The following is a 14,513-nucleotide window of genomic DNA, read 5'->3' on the forward strand; positions in this document are numbered from 1 at the left end:
CTAAAATTAAAAAGAAAACTTTAATTTCAATAAGCATATTCTGAGTATGACTTCTAGAGGAGTCACACCTAAACACAAGGCAGAAGAGTAGAATTACACACTGATACAGAATGCACAAATAAGGCTACTTTTAACACCTGAAAAGAACGTAGTATGTTGGATATGATGCAAAAATTTGCACATATCCAAGTCAACATCCAATGCCACCTGTGAACAAGAACAGGCAACCTTTGTATCTGTAAGGCAAATTAAAATAAATACTCAAAAACAAGCCAAAAGCTAAGTGCAATACTGCTTAAAACACCAACAGCTACCCATCCTCTATACGAATCAAGTTATTAAAGTAATACTGGTAACTGTTTTAACAGAGAAGTATAAGATAAAATTTGGGTCAACAAAAGGGAAATAAGTTTATAAGCTTACACCTAACATGCTCAAAACAATCAAAAGAGGGAAGATGAATACAGAGCAGAATGGAAAAAAAACACAAACAAACATGTAAAAGCCATGTGCACGTCAGAAGCCCTTAACATCTGTAGCTTAGAAATTACCCAACTGGCTGGGCACGGTGGCTCATGCCTGTAATCCCAGCACTTTGGGAGACCAAAGCGGGTGGATCACAAGGTCAGGAGTTTGAGACCAGCCTGGCCAAAACAGTGAAACCCTTTCTCTGCTAAAAATACAAAAAATTAGCCAGGCCTGGTGGCAGGCACCTATAATTCCAGCTACTCGGGAGGCTGAGGCAGGAGACTCACGTGAACCTGGAAGGCGGAAGTTGCAGTGAGTCGAGATCACACTGCTGCACTCCAGCCCAGGCGACAGTGCGAGACTCTGTCTCAACAACAACAACAAAACAGAAATAACCCAACTAGTAGACTCCACTGCCATTATTAGGGCCTACCCATTAGCCAGGTGCAGTGGCATGCGCCTGTAGTCCCAGCTACTTGGGAGGCTGAGGTAGGAGGACTGCTTGAGTACAGGAGTTCTAGGCTGCAGTGAGCTATGATCACACTGCACTCCAGCATGGACAACAAAGTGAGACCCCATTTCTTAAAAAAAAAATCTTTTTTTAATTAAAAAAATAAAAGAAAGCCTACACAGACCAGCAAGACTCATTCATTCCTTGGAAGCAAAAAGTATCATAACAAGGTTTAAAAAAAAATGCTTAGTATTAACTAGGCCTTTCAGGTGTAAACACTTATCAGTAGGCTAATTCCACATTCAGAGGGCTCTGATCTGCATTTGTATTCTATTTTTGGAATTCCCAACACTGGAATTGGCCTATGGTATAGAAAATAAAACTCCTTCACCAGTCGATTACTGTATTATTTCCTAGCATAAAAACAAAAACAACTCAAATATAATGATTCAAATTAGGCCACATTCATGACACATTAGCAAAAATCAAAAGAACAAGCAAAACACGCACATAAAACAGTGGCCAACATCATCTGTCACTGGTAAAATGCACTACAATGGCTATAATTACAATGACACACACTACCAAGTGTTTTGTGATAATATGGAGAAACTGGAACCCTCATACATTTCTGGTGAGAATGTAAAATGGTAGGGCTACTTCGGAAAACAGTCTGCAGTCTCTCAAAAGTTAAGCATAAATTTACCATATGACTCTGCAGTCCCACTCCTTGGAATCTATCCAAGAGAAATGAAAACATATGCCCTCACATATGGTGAATTCATAAACAAAATGTGGTATATCAGTAACTATGGAATATTATTCATCAATTAAAAAGAACATAGTAGTCATGCTGCAACATAGATGAACGTCAAAAACATTATGTTAGGTAAAAGAAGCCAGGTGGAAATCACTGCACATTTTATGATTCCACTTACATGGAATTTACAGAACAGACAAAGTTATAGTCAGAAAGCAGATCAGTGGTTGGCTGGGGTTGGGATTCAGGACTGACTGCAAATAGGACCAAGGGAATTTAGGGGGTGATGAAAATGAATTGTGATGATGGTTACACAACTTTGTAAATTTACTAAAAATCATACTGTACACTTACAATGGAGGAAATTTATGGTGTATAAATTACACCTCAATAAAACTGTTGAAAATAAAAAGAACTAGTAATGGTAGTAAACAATGATGCCTGACTCTGTATATTCAATACCTGCTCATTCTCAACCACCAGACTTTTATTTCAGAGCTGATTCCAACAGCAAATAAGAGACTGAAACACATTTTGTCAATTGCACTACATCTGCAGGCTGTATTTATTTGTTCAACCAATATGAAAGGCTTATTACAAGCAAGATACTATGTATCACTCTCCTTTGTCTGCTAAATGAATACCACTAGTAGATGTAGAAGAAAAACTATCACAACTCTAAATTCTATTCTTTCTATAACTGTTTTAAATATGGTCCAGAGAACACACACAAAAAAAGCACCTGCATGTATTAGGGAAAAAAAAGAAATACTACAAACATGAAACAGTTTAAAGCCAAATCAACATGTTAGAAACCAAAATGCTTAATATCTGAAAAATTCTCAAGTCATTGTGACTTGCAATGACACACTTGATTCCTCTCAAAAAAACTCATGCCCTTTAACTTAGTTTTTAATATTGTTGAAAAATATTGCCTTACTATTAATACCAGCCAATATGCTATTTTAAAGGATTTCACCTTGTGAACACACCACCAGCATTTCATCTGCCCTACTCGTAAAGTGCAATTCCAACACAGGCATAACTAGGTACATAAAAAGAAGTAAATGTGTTTAACTAGAAAAAAGTTAAGGAGAAGGGGGAAAAATGACACATATAAATGATAAAAAGCTGTTCAGCCCCCATGAGGTATCTTTACTTCACCTAAAATACTGAATAAAATTCACTTAAATTCTTTCCAAGACAAACTGTTTCACCACAATCCAGAAAATATCCAAATCACAATTTGCTTTTCCTACATGACCTCCAAATTAATTCTACTTCTAAACCCATCCTCCCTGAATATATAAATGTTTACTTACCTTCTTTCCTATGGATAGATAAGAACTAAGCGACAGGAACACATACAAAATGTTTATCTGGGAAGTATTTTAATTAATATCTCTTCAAGTAGAGATATTTCTACAGGTTATCACTTCTGTTATTTAAAAAAAGAGGCTAGGGCCAGGCGCGGTGGCTCACGCCTGTAATCCCAGCACTTTGGGAGGCCAAGGCAGGTGGATCACAAGGTCAGGAGATCGAGACCAAACTGGCTAACACAGCGCAACCCATCTCTACTAAAAATGCAAAAAAAATTAGCCAGGCGTGGTGGCGGGCACCTGTAGTCCCAGCTACTCAGGAGGCTGAGGCGGGAGAATGGAGTGAACCCGGGAGGCGGAGCTTGGGGTGAGCAGAGATCCCATCACTGCACTCCAGCCTAGGCGACAGAGCGAGACTCCGTCTCAAAACAAAAAAAAAGGAGGCCAGGGATGGGCGCGGTGGCTCATGCCTGTAATCCCAGCACTTTGGGAGGCTGAGGCTGGCAGATCACGAGGTTTGAGACCATCCTGGCCAACATGGTGAAACGCCATCTCTACTGAAACACAAAAAAATTAGCCGGGTGTGGTGGTGCACACCCGTAGTCCCAGCGACTCGGGAGGCCGAGGCAGGGGAATCCCTTGAAACCGGGAGGCAGAGATCACAGTGAGCCGAGATTGCACCACTGCACTCCAGCCTGGGCGATGAAGCAAGACTCTGTCTCAAAAAAAAAAAAAAAAGAATTGTTAGTTTGTTCAACAAATATTTACAGAATAAGAAAATATAAAAGACCCACGTCCTAAAACAACTCATATTCTGTGCATTAAATAAAAATAAACTCAAAAGCCAAGAAGCATATATGAAGGCAATGCTTAGTGTATTAAGCATTCCTCAACACAGTCATCCAGGTAATTAAGACAATACCATCCCTGCTCTGGCCCGTTTCTCTAAATAAAGTACTACTAGAGAACACTTGGCTAATTCATTTCCATGGCATAGAAACCTCAGTAATTAAACATTAGAAATTGTTCCAGTCTATAATCCCTTGAAAATAAAATGCCTATCACTTGCTTTATAACTAAAGAAATCTGAGGTGAAATTCGTTTAGAGTATAAAGGAATTCAGACATTGAATATAAGTGGTCAATCAACTATAGCAAAAAAAAATTATAAAGCACTTTAGATATCCGAACAAACAGCCCATACCTTACCAAAATGAAGTACCAAACCATAAAATCATTCCTGGACTTAGAAACATTCCCCAAAATATTATCGACAATGAACTAAAAATGAATCCAAATAGTTCCCTTTGACTGATACACACACACACACACACACACACACACACACGGAAGGGGAAGGCAGGGAATGAGAGAAATGCTAACTATTGTGGCCCAAATGCTTTTTGAAAAGATATGTGGGGGTCATTTAGAACACGTAACTGCAGACTTTACAAGAATATCTATATAATTTAATCATACTTTAAAGGCGGGGGGGAGTACAAATGAGAGGAAAGAAAAATGACTCCAATCAAGGATGAAGTGAGTGTAGTTTTAGCTGAGCCCCAATTGCACCATGATTTCACATCAATTTACTGAACAGTAAGTTCCATATGCTAGTCCACCAATGGAAGATGTTCTTTTGTTATTTTTAAAAGCTGTAAGTTGCAATGAGTCATCCATCCACATTCTCTCTATCAGTAATCCTTACCACTAACAGCATATATATATATATATATATATATATATACACACACACACATATTTTATGTTAGCACAAATTAGAGTTTTAAGTATAGTTGTAGAGTAGTATTTTCATGAAGAAATTCAAGAGGCCCAAATAGAGACCTAATCTATAATCATTAACTTCTTTCTCACCCCAACCACCACTCTCTAAATAGAAAGTTTAATAAAGAGATGTAAACAGAAACTCCCAATTAATATTTTGGAAAATCTAATACTTAGACAAATCTCTATCTCCTGATATAATATTTGAACTCCTACTTCATACTTTCTATCAGAATTCCAAATGAAATATCAATAAAAATAAGGCCATGTGAGAACAAAAAGTCAGGTATATGATGATACAATCCTGGTAAAAGAGAATTTCCTAAACATGACCACTAAACCAGAAATCACTTTACAGTGAAAAGATTGATAATTGTAACTACATAAAACTCATACTATTCATTAAATATTTAAAAAGATGAAGTACATGAATAGTGTAATTTTTAATATATATATATAATTTAAGACATATACACCAAAATGTTCATTTAAACAGTGATTATCTCTAAGGAAGGAGATTGTAGATAAACGTCATTGGCATGTATACCCTTCTATGCGCCCTAAATTTTCTCCAATAAGAGCATATTATTTTTATAATTTAAAAAATGACAAATCTTGTTTCACTTCAAAAAATAAAATCTATGTTTCCCTCTCAGCCATAGTTGGTTGTCATTTCCCTCAGGTACAGATAAAACTAAAAAGAAATGACATTTTTTCCAGAAACAGGGTCTCACTCTATCACCCAGGCTGAAGTGCAACAGCACCATTACAGCTCACTCAGTCTCAAACTCCTGGACTCAAGCCACCCTCCTGCCTCACCCTCCCGAGCAGCTAGGATCACAAGTTTGTGCCACCATGCCTGGCTAATTTTTTTTATTTCTGTAGAGGCAAGAAATCTCACTGTGTTGCCCAGGCTGGTCTCAGACTTCTAGCCTCAAGCAATCCTCCCAACTCAGCCTCCCAAAGCACTGGTATTACAGGCATGAACCACTGTGCCTAGCCAAGAAATGACTTTGAAATGAGCGTGGGTTAAATAACAGAACCAGGACTGACGACCTGCTGTAGCTACCAAGGTGGTAGAAAAGCAAATTTAAAAGTCCCAACAGTCAGTAAACTGACTTTTAACAAAGGCGCCAAAGCAACCCAATGAGAAAACTAAAATTTTTTTTAAATGGTGCTGGATAGTCTAGATAACTGGATAATTATGTGGGGAAAGAAAAATTAACTTCAACCCCTAACTCACACCACACGTTAAATTTAGCTTAAAATGTATCCTAGACCTAAATGTAAAAGTCAACCATAAAGCTTTTGGAAGAAAGCAGAGTATCTCCATGACATGGGGATGGCAACAATTACTTGGGCAGAAAGGCAATAGCCATTACAAATTTTGATTAAAAAAAAAAGATATGGCAGTGAGCTGAGATCCAGCCACTGCACTCCAGCCTGGGCGACAGAGCAAGACTCCGTCTCAAAAAAAAAAAAGAGGCTGGGCGCGGAGGCTCACGCCTGTAATCTCAGCACTTTGGGAGGCCGAGGCGGGTGGATCACGAGGTCAGGAGATCGAGACCATCCTGGTTAACAAGGTGTAACCCCGTCTCTACTAAAAATACAAAAAATTAGCCGGGCGTGTGGCGAACGCCTGTAATCCCACCTGCTCGGGAGGCTGAGGCAGGAGAATGGCTTGAACCCAGGAGGCGGAGCTTGCAGTGAGCCGAGATCGCGCCACTGCACTCCAGCCTGGGCGATAGAGCGAGACTCTGTCTCAAAAAAAATAAAGGGATATGGGGCCAGGCATAGTGGCTCGTGCCTGTAATCCCAGCACTTTGGGAGGCCAAGGCGGGCAGATGACTTGAGGTCAGGAGTTGGAGACCAGCCTGGCCAACATGGTAAAACCCCGTCTCTACTAAAAACACAATGATTAGCCGGGCGTGGTGGTGCATGCCTGTAATCCCAACTACTCGGGAGGCATACGAGGGAGAATCGATTAAACCCATGAGGCAGAGGTTACAGTGAGCCAAGACTGTGCCACTGCACTCCAGCCTGGGCAACACAGCGAGATTCTACCTCAAAAAAAGAGAGAGAGAAAGAGAGAGATATACCATAAGCTAGGAAAAAAAACACTCACAAAACATATATTTGACAAAGAGTGTTCTCTTTATATACAAAAGAACTTATATGATTCAATAATAAATACAAATAAATAACCCAATGTTTGCAAATGGGCGAAAACGGAGATATGTTGCTTTGAACAGATGCTTCACAAAGGAAAACATATAAATGGCCAGTAAGTACAACAAAAAGTACATCATTAGTCATGAGGGAAATGCAAATCATGTAAATCAAAATCACATTTTAAAGAGCAGTGTCGGGGGAGATGTGGAGCAACTGGAACTCTCATATATTGTTGGTGGGAGTGTAAAACGGTATAACTACTTCATAAAAAGATCTGGCAGTTTCTTCTTTTTCGGTTTTTTTTTTTTTTTTTTTTTTTTTTTTTTTTGAGACAGAGTCTCACTCTTGTTGCCCAGGCTGGAGTGCAATGACCTGATCTCAGCTCACTGCAACCTTCACCTCCTGGGTTCAGGTGATTCTCCTGCCTCAGGCTCCCAAGTAGCTGAGATTACAGGTGCATGCCACCACACCCGGCTAATCTTTTTTTATTATTTTTAATAAAGATGGGATTTCACCATGTTGGTCAGGCTGGTCTCAAACTCCTGACCTCAAATGATCCGCCCACCTCGGCCTCCCAAAGTGCTGAGATTACAGGTGTGAGCCACTGTGCCCAGCCGGCAGTTTCTTAAACAGTAAACACATATCTGCCCTATGACTTAGCAATTCCACTACAAGGTATTTAATTTACCCAAAAGAAATGAAAACATTCATAGCAACTGTATTAAGAGCCAAAATAGGCTGCATGCAGTGGCTCAGGTCTCTAATCCAACGCTTTCAGAGGATGAGGCTGGAGGATCACTTGAGGCCAGGAGTTTGAGACCAGCCTGGACAACACAGCAAGACCTCATTTCTGCAAAAAAATAAAATAAAATAAAAATTAGCCAATCCCAGTGGCACACACCTGTAGTCCCTACTAGAGGGGCTAAGTTGGAAGGATAATTGAGACCAGGAGTTGAAGGTTACAGTGAGCTATGACTGCACCACTGCATCCCAGCCTAAGCAAGAGACCAAGATCGTCTCCATATTTTTAAAAAATCAAGCCAAAATATATAATACACTCAGCACTCTGTATCCATGAATCCAACCAACTGTGGATCAAAAATATTTGGAAAAAAATAAAAATTAAAAAATACAGACTAAAAAACAATACAGTATCGTATTAGGCATTATAAGTAATCGAGACATGACTTAAAGTATATGGAGGATATGCATAGATTACATGCAAATACTAATGCCATTTTATAAAAAGAACTGTGCATCGTCGGATTTTGGTATGTAGGCAGACTGTGAGGCAAGTATCCTGGAACCAATCCCCAGAGAAGACCAAGGGACCACTGTACATTCTGAAGACAAAAAACTGAAAACTAGTCCAGGTATGCATCAACACGATATCCAAGCAAACTGTGGTTTATACATGTAACAGAAGACAATTCAGCAACAAGAAAAAGGAACAAACTGCTGACACACAAAATAACACAGATAACTCTCAGAAACAATGCTGCATTAAAGAAGCCAGACACAGAGAAGTATATACTATATGATTCCATTTTTATGAAGTTTAGAAGAAATCAAAGTAATCTTTACTGCAACAACAACAAAAAAAATCAGAATGACTGTCTCTAAGAGAAGAAAATGGTGTGTAGAATTAGCTGAAAAGGTGTGAAGGAGATTTCTGAGTTGGTAATAATGGTCTGTATTTTTACAAGAATTTGCATTACAGAGGTGTGTGCATTTGTCAAAACTCACCAGTGGTACATTTAAGATCTGTACATTTCATTGCATGAAAATTTAATCTTTAAAAAATCTAAACAAATCAAATGGAACTCTTCTTAAATACATACTGAAGTGTCTGAAAGCAAAGTATACTAATATCTCCAATTTACTTCAAGTGAATCAAAAATAAAAGATGTATTGATAGATGGATAAAGGAATGGACAGATAAAGAATATACAGCAAATATAGCAAAATATTAATTATGCGGTAAATATATGGATGTGCATCGTTGATTCTTTCACCCTTACCATACTTTGAAATTTTCTATAATAACATGATGGAGAAAATTTTAAACTCTATCCATTACATTAAGTTGAACATAGTGTATCTTAAAATCCAGTCCACTCCCAGATATATACCCTCATCTACAGGAATTCTTCACATGAGCTCCAGAAATGCTCCTAGCAACACTTTCCATAATAGAAAAAAAAAAGAAAGAAAGAAAACTGTAAATATCCTTTAAGTAGATTGGAGCTATACTGATTATCGTAGCAGGGAATATGAATAAACCACAATGTTAGCGAATCTTAGAAACACCATTTTCAGTAAACAAAGCAAGTCATAAAAGAATACATAAAAACGTTGACTTTTTATAAAGTTAAAACAAGTAAAACTACATAATATTATTTAGAGATATACACAACTGTAGCAATCTATGAAATGAAGCAAAGGAACAATAAAATGTTCAGGGTAGCAGATGAGAGAGGATGCAGGAAGACTGAATCCAGCAGCGGCGACAGCAAACAGGTAACTTCTACAGGCTAGTGTTCCACTTATTAACTTGTGTGGTGATTTCACAAATATGTTTTTATGCTTCATAAATTGTATTTGCATACTATATTTTTAGAATTCAAAGTGGGAAAGAGAGGGCTATCTGATCAAGACTCCAGAAATAAAAAACAAAAAAGTTAGATTTCAAGATAATTATCCACTATTTATTTACAACTACTGAAGTGTATGTAAGTCCGTATCTCCTTACTTAGTCTACATCGGCCTTACCCTGGGACCACAATGTTTCCCAATTCAGAATTTCTTGGATTTTAGAATGGTACACAGTACATATACTGTGCATTCCCTAAAACGCTCTTGAAAATCTGGGCAGCATCCTGAAATCAAATACATTAATATTCCTCCAGCAAAAGGCATTATTATTTACATCAAGAGGAATGACTAGACCACAAATACTCTAATGTCAGATTAGGTCAGATGTTATTATCAAATACATTTTACCAAAAACTTGGTTTTTAGGGTTTTTTATATATCAAAATTGTGGATAAGGGATTGCAGACCTGCACTTGCTTCACATCAACAGTAAGTTCCATACATCATCTGTTTTTTTAAACCTCCCTACCTAACTCATTTTCTTTAAAGATTTCCTATCAACATGAAAGTTTTAAAGTAAACTTGTCACATTTATACTATAAATGCCAAACTCTTCATAAAGAAAAAAATGTATAAAACGATCTTTAATTTTTATTCTATTTCATTTTTTATTGTATCTCTATAATATTCTTACTTATTACATGATGGGAAAAATATATATACAATTTTATTTTAATTAGGCAAATAACCAGCAGCATGATGAGTCTAAGCACTGAGATAAGAAATATTGTCAGATAGTTTACAAGTATAATGAAATCAATCAAATTATTTTATGTTCTATGCTACTGAAAATTGTAAACAAATTTTTAATCACCTTTGCCCATCCACACAAGTCTTAAGTAAGAGTTTACTCAAGCGTGAGTCCTACAGGTTATTGTGACTGTTTACCTTTGAAAGAGTAAAATAAATCAAAACTCAAAAAACACAGACCTTTAGAAAAACATCTCTTCAGCAAAGCCTGAAATACAATTCTTTTTACCATAATAGGTAAGCAGTATGAGAAGCTGGTCTTGACAACAAAGCACAGGTATTTACCCAAAGGTTTCAAATACTACAAAAGCATATCACTGAAGACCTGCCTCCAAAAAAAAAAAAAAAAAAGAGTCAGTAGAGAAGCAAAACTCTATTTCTAAGTAATACTAAGCAGCTCACAATCTGCAACCATAAAACAGATAAACTCTTCTCAGATTAATTTAAGGACCCACACAAAGCAATGAGCCTTTGCAGAGAAACAAGATGTCATCTTTACACTGATTTAGTCTTGGACTCTAGCTCTACCTATGCCTAATGATTGCCAGCACTTTTCTGATGGCAAATTCAAATGATAATGCTACTCTCTCAAAATTATGTAGCAAGAAATTGTTGTAAATAAAACCATTTTCCTTTGAAAAGAAAATTTAAAGCAATTAACCAAAAACATGCTAAATGTGCACAGGAGAAGAGACCTAAATTTAATGAGCACTGTGATGGACCAAGCACTAGGCTAAACACTTTACATGTTACCTCATATAACTTTGTTTCCTACAGAGTTTACCTTCCAGGCCTAGCTTACTGAAAGCATCATACAATCATTTCTGGTGTACTTCATCTTCTTTTGTCATCTTAGGAGTATACAATTTTTAATAGTACTTTCTGAGCTCCTGAATGAAGTTAGTGTCGCAGTTGTGTTTGCTTTAAATTATATTCCTTTAAATTTTCTGTTAAAGACAAATATGTATTTCCTATGGCAAAGCCAAAAAATAAATGACATATGCAGTAAAACAATGACCAATTGTGAAATGCAACCTAAATGCTAAGGTTTCAGATCTTTAAAGTGATACAGCCATTATTTCATCAGTATTTCAGGAATATAATTTTTATAACATTATTTTAGATATTAATTTACAGTTTGGAGAGATGAAAAGATTCCAGAGATGGATAGTGGTGATGGTTGCACAACAATGTGAATATACTTAATGCCTGCCACTAACCTATACACTTAAACACGGTTAAAAATGGTAAATTCTGTATATGCTACCACAAAAAAATCCGTTCTAATATTTCATAAAATATACATAATTTAAAAATAATTTATTATTTTTTTTTAATTTAGTTTATCAATTTGCAGCAGAAGCACCAGGAATCTTGCTCCAAAGGAATAAGGGACACATTTTGGCTTGGAAAGGTTTACTGTACCTCAAGCATATTTAATCAACTAGAAACAGCAATAACAGAGTCTGCCAAGTCATCAGCATCTGATGTCAATTCTCCGATCAGTAATGTGTTACCTTAATAAAAGTGTGTTTTGGCTGTAATAAGCATTAAATGAATGAACTGTGTCCTGAGCATGTAAAATGTTTCACTTTTAAAAGTAGCCCTCACTTTAATAACTTGGAAGGTAAAAAAACAAAATGCATGAGCATATTACATGTATAAGCTACCTTACATTCAAGCTCAGAATAACTCTAATAATTATGATTAATATCATTAAAGATCTAAGATTATCAAAGTGAACTGCAAAACATTTCCATCTAGGATTTAGTATGAACCTGATGAATACTTGAGATTTGCTGTACTATTTTTAACTAAACTTTCTGGCCTTAGGTCAAAGTTTTGCTAGCAAAATACCAAAGTGAAAATGCTGGGAGTGCAGCCCAGAGACTCCGCTGTAGCCTAGGAAAAGCTATGCCATCCATGCAAGCAATCTTACTCCCAATTAAAGACTTTCAAAGACTGCTCCCATGAAAACACAGGAACAACACATTAACCCGAAAATCAGTAAAACATCAAACACATGTGACACAACATAGCACATCACTATTTTCTGTGCACTGTGTAGAAAGACATACATAGCTAAAGTCAGTTTCTGCATATTGACTAAACAGGCCTGAGTCACTCTGCAAACGATGCCTGAAACCTCAAAGGATAACCAACTGCCTCTGACGAAAAGTCAGTCCGTCCGTCCCTGGAAAGGGAGGAGGCAGTTTTTCTCATCATACAGTAAGGTTTATGCCAGCTGGGAATAGAACTAAACATCTGCATTCCAACACAGAATGTCTAACGGATCTAAGGATCTCTCACCCTAATTCTAGTCTTCCAGAGTCAATCTAATATGCAGAGTATCGTTTTCACTTTTCTTCTCCCCAGGGTAAAAGTCCACACCCCCTTTTCCCATAAATGCATCTACACTGCACACTACTCAAATTGCGAAATACAATCATCTATCCTCACAAAAATAAGAAATAAGCCAGCATTCTACGGTGCATTTCTATTTTGTAAAACACGCTCCTTTCTTAATCAACAGCCAATTAGCAGCCTTTACGGTGCTATTAATTTGGATTTCAAAGGTCGTTTTAGGAAAGAGACGCAACGAAGAGGAGAGATTTATTCCACTCCACAATTCAGACTGAGTTTTTGGCTCTGGCGCAATAATCTCAGGGAATTAAATTTACAGCAATTAAAATGCACTAAATGGCAAGTATGGAATGCTCAAACGCAAGTGAAAACAGCAAAACGTTAGCTATGTGTTCCAAGATTTCAGACTAAAAGGAGAGAGTGAGGCCAGCTCTTTGTCATGTATTCCAGGGAGTACTCGCAACAGGGAGAGCATCAGGTTTCTTTCTCCCTTGCTCGCACCAAGTCCCCACGTAGCATGACACTTTCAAATCGGCTAACCTGCTGTATGAAGGATGGCCAGTCCTCCACCCACCTCCCCAAACAGAGTGGGTAGGCGGAAGGAGAAGAGGGGTGTTCCTCCCAGTGCTGCAAGAAAGGAGCAGCCAGGGATGACACCGGCTCCAGCAGGAGGTAGAGGGAGGAATCAAAGGCGGGTCACTACTCTTGCAACTCGGGGGCAGAAGCGTTTGGTCTCCGGGCCCGGCTGCCGGAAGCAGGGCGGGGTGGGGCAAGACCTCCCCTCCCCACGGGCGGACAGGCACGAAGGGCTGGGCGGAGAGGGGATCTGAGGTGTGAGCTGCAACGATCAAACTCCCAGGCCCCGGCCACCTACCAGCAAGCTCTCCACGTTGATGGGGGAGCGAGGGTCTCGGATCAGCGCCTCCAGCTTCCTCTGGCGGCTCGCGCCGGCCCCGTCCCCCGGCACGGTTTCGGGGGCGCCGGGCATTTTCCCCGTCGGCGGGGGCCGGCTCATGCCGCCACCGCGGGACCCGCACTCAGGCTCCTCGCGCTCAGGTCCGGCAGCCTCGGGGCCTAGCACCGCCCCCGCACCACCAGCTTCGGCCGGGACTCCGCCTGGGCCCACCGCCCGCCTCTAGCTCCGGCTTCGGGTCTCCGCGGCGGTCCCCCGCCCGGGGACTGCTCCCAGGGGCCCGCCCGGCCCGGCCCGGTCGGGAGCGCCGGGGAACAGACGGCGTCCCCGCCCCTCAGTCAGATTCGCGCCGCCGGTCCGCTGGTCCTCCGCGAGCGCCCGCAGGAGTCCTCGGGCGGGAGCGGGGAAGTGGCGCCGCCACCGCCGCGGCCCAGACCGCCCCACCCTCTGGGGCCCCGGGAGGCTGAAGCCCAGGCCTGGGCCACTACGGCCGCCGCCGGCCCGCTGCCATGGTCGCCGCCGGCTGCCTTGCAATCCCTCAGCCCGCTCCCGGCGCACACACTCCCGCGCGGCCGCCCGTCTTCGGCCGCGCGCCGCCGCTACCCACAAGCCCCTCCGCGCGCAGCCGCCGGCGCGCGCCCCCGCCCGCCCCGCGCGCGCCCCGCCCCGCCCCGTGCGCCGCGCTTCCTCTCTTTCTTTCCCTTCCTGCGTCTGCCCCGCTGCGCTTTCTCCACTGCGCCCCTTCCTCGCCCGCCCTCGCCTCCTCCCCCTGGCGGGGTTCTCTGAGGCGAATGGCCGGGCGCGCGGTCACGGTCGAGCGCCTGCTGGGGGAGGGGAGACGCACCCGGGCCGGGTCCTTCCGCAGGCCCCCTGCCTC

General features: G+C 40.5%; 1 protein-coding gene across 6 annotated transcripts in view; it reads right to left on the reverse strand.

Annotated features, from left to right (window-relative positions):
- ROCK2 (Rho associated coiled-coil containing protein kinase 2) overlaps positions 1–14,229 on the reverse strand; it is a 168,987-nt gene extending 154,758 nt beyond the window's left edge. For 3 of the 6 annotated variants that reach the window (XR_004054261.1, XM_030920827.1, XM_030920826.1), the window contains exon 1: positions 13,598–14,229. Coding sequence is in view for 5 of the 6 variants with exons in the window: in XM_030920827.1 (XP_030776687.1) it covers positions 13,598–13,738 (141 nt within the window). In the remaining variant the exon portion in view is untranslated. The remainder of the gene's footprint in view (positions 1–13,597) is intronic. The other 3 variants (XM_030920830.1, XM_030920828.1, XM_010379664.2) reach the window with 2 other exon arrangements.
- Positions 14,230–14,513: the final 284 nt, after the last annotated feature.

Source organism: Rhinopithecus roxellana, chromosome 17 (genome assembly GCF_007565055.1).
Source record: "Rhinopithecus roxellana isolate Shanxi Qingling chromosome 17, ASM756505v1, whole genome shotgun sequence".
In the NCBI taxonomy this organism is placed as follows: domain Eukaryota; kingdom Metazoa; phylum Chordata; class Mammalia; order Primates; family Cercopithecidae; genus Rhinopithecus; species Rhinopithecus roxellana.